Below are 1,185 nucleotides of genomic sequence, written 5' to 3' on the forward strand. Positions count from 1 at the left end.
GCTCAGCAGCGAAAGATATCCCCCTCCCTTTGGCTTGCGCCTAAAGCCCCCCCTCAGTTTCACCTTCTTTGCCATTATCTAAACCCTAAACCCTAAACCCTAAACCCTAGAGTCGAGGCCCCGAAGGCGTTGAAGATCGGGCGCTGCTGCAACGTCGACGCAGCAGCAGCAGCAGAAGCAAATGCTGCGCCTTGCTGCTGCTAAATGACGGGCCTTGCGCTGCTTCGCCGCAGCTGCAGCAGTTGCCGTTGCTGCTGCTGCTGCTGCTGCCGCAGCTGCTGCAGTTTCTGCTGCGGCTGGGGGGGCCCCCCTGTGGGGCCGAGGGCCTCCTGTGTCCTTCTGCTGCGCTGCAGAGGCCCTCTATCAGATGCTGCACTAGCTGCAGCACCAAAATACAATATTACATGAAAACTGAGTTCTAATAAAATAAAAAACATAAAAAGGCCTCTAGATAACGAGTGGATCTCCAGTTGTTGCTGCTGGTGCTGCATGCGGCAGCAGATCCGCAGCACCGCAGCCGCTCACTAGCAGCAGCAGCAGCAGCAGCAGCAGTAGCAGCAGCGGCACCAGCAACAATGCAGCAACTGCAGCAACTTGCATCAAATCTCTTAAAATTTTGAAAGTTTGTTGCAGTCGCTCACGCGGAGTGTCTGTATAACGTGGAGGCATTGCTGTTACTCCTAGCTGCTTCTCAGTCGCTGCCGCTGCTGCTGCTGCTACAGCTGCTGCTGCTGCCTCTGCTAAAGTGGCTGCTGCTCCTGCAGCTGTTTCGCTCGCCATCTCTGCTGCTTCCTGCGAGTTTGAGCGCCCGTCAGAGGCGGCAGCGGCAGCAGCAACTCCTCCAGCGCAGCTGCCGCGCCTCCCACCCAAACCCTAAACCCTAAACCCTAAACCCTAGACCCTAGAATGTCAGCGCGGGCCCAGGCAGAGAATATGGCCCCGCAACTGCTGGGGCGCTCCAGGGCGGAGCGGCTGCTGGACGGGGTTTATGCGCGGCAGCGGCTGCTGCTGCGGAAGCGGCGGCGGCAGCAGCAGCAGCAGCAGCAGCAGCAGATTCTGCTGCCGGAGGAGCGAGCTGCGAGGCGGCGCGTGCTCATAAAGGCGCCCCCTTCGAAGGAGGAGCAGCAGCGCCAGCAGCAGCAGCAGCAGCAGCAGCAGCGGGCAGCAGCAGCAGCAGCAGCAGCA

At 59.9% G+C, this 1,185-nt stretch overlaps 1 protein-coding gene across 1 annotated transcript; it reads right to left on the minus strand.

The window, feature by feature from the left end:
- Positions 1–200: 200 nt before the first annotated feature.
- ETH_00029885 (uncharacterized protein) lies at positions 201–780 on the minus strand (the record flags this gene model as incomplete). Its single annotated transcript, XM_013379240.1, has 2 exons — positions 201–379; positions 642–780. The coding sequence occupies 2 exons, from the start codon at positions 778–780 to the stop codon at positions 201–203; spliced, it is 318 nt and encodes a 105-aa protein (XP_013234694.1).
- Between the last annotated feature and the right edge of the window lie 405 nt (positions 781–1,185).

Source organism: Eimeria tenella, genomic scaffold (assembly GCF_000499545.2).
Source record: "Eimeria tenella Houghton genomic scaffold, Eth_scaff1630, whole genome shotgun sequence".
Lineage (NCBI taxonomy): Eukaryota > Apicomplexa > Conoidasida > Eucoccidiorida > Eimeriidae > Eimeria > Eimeria tenella.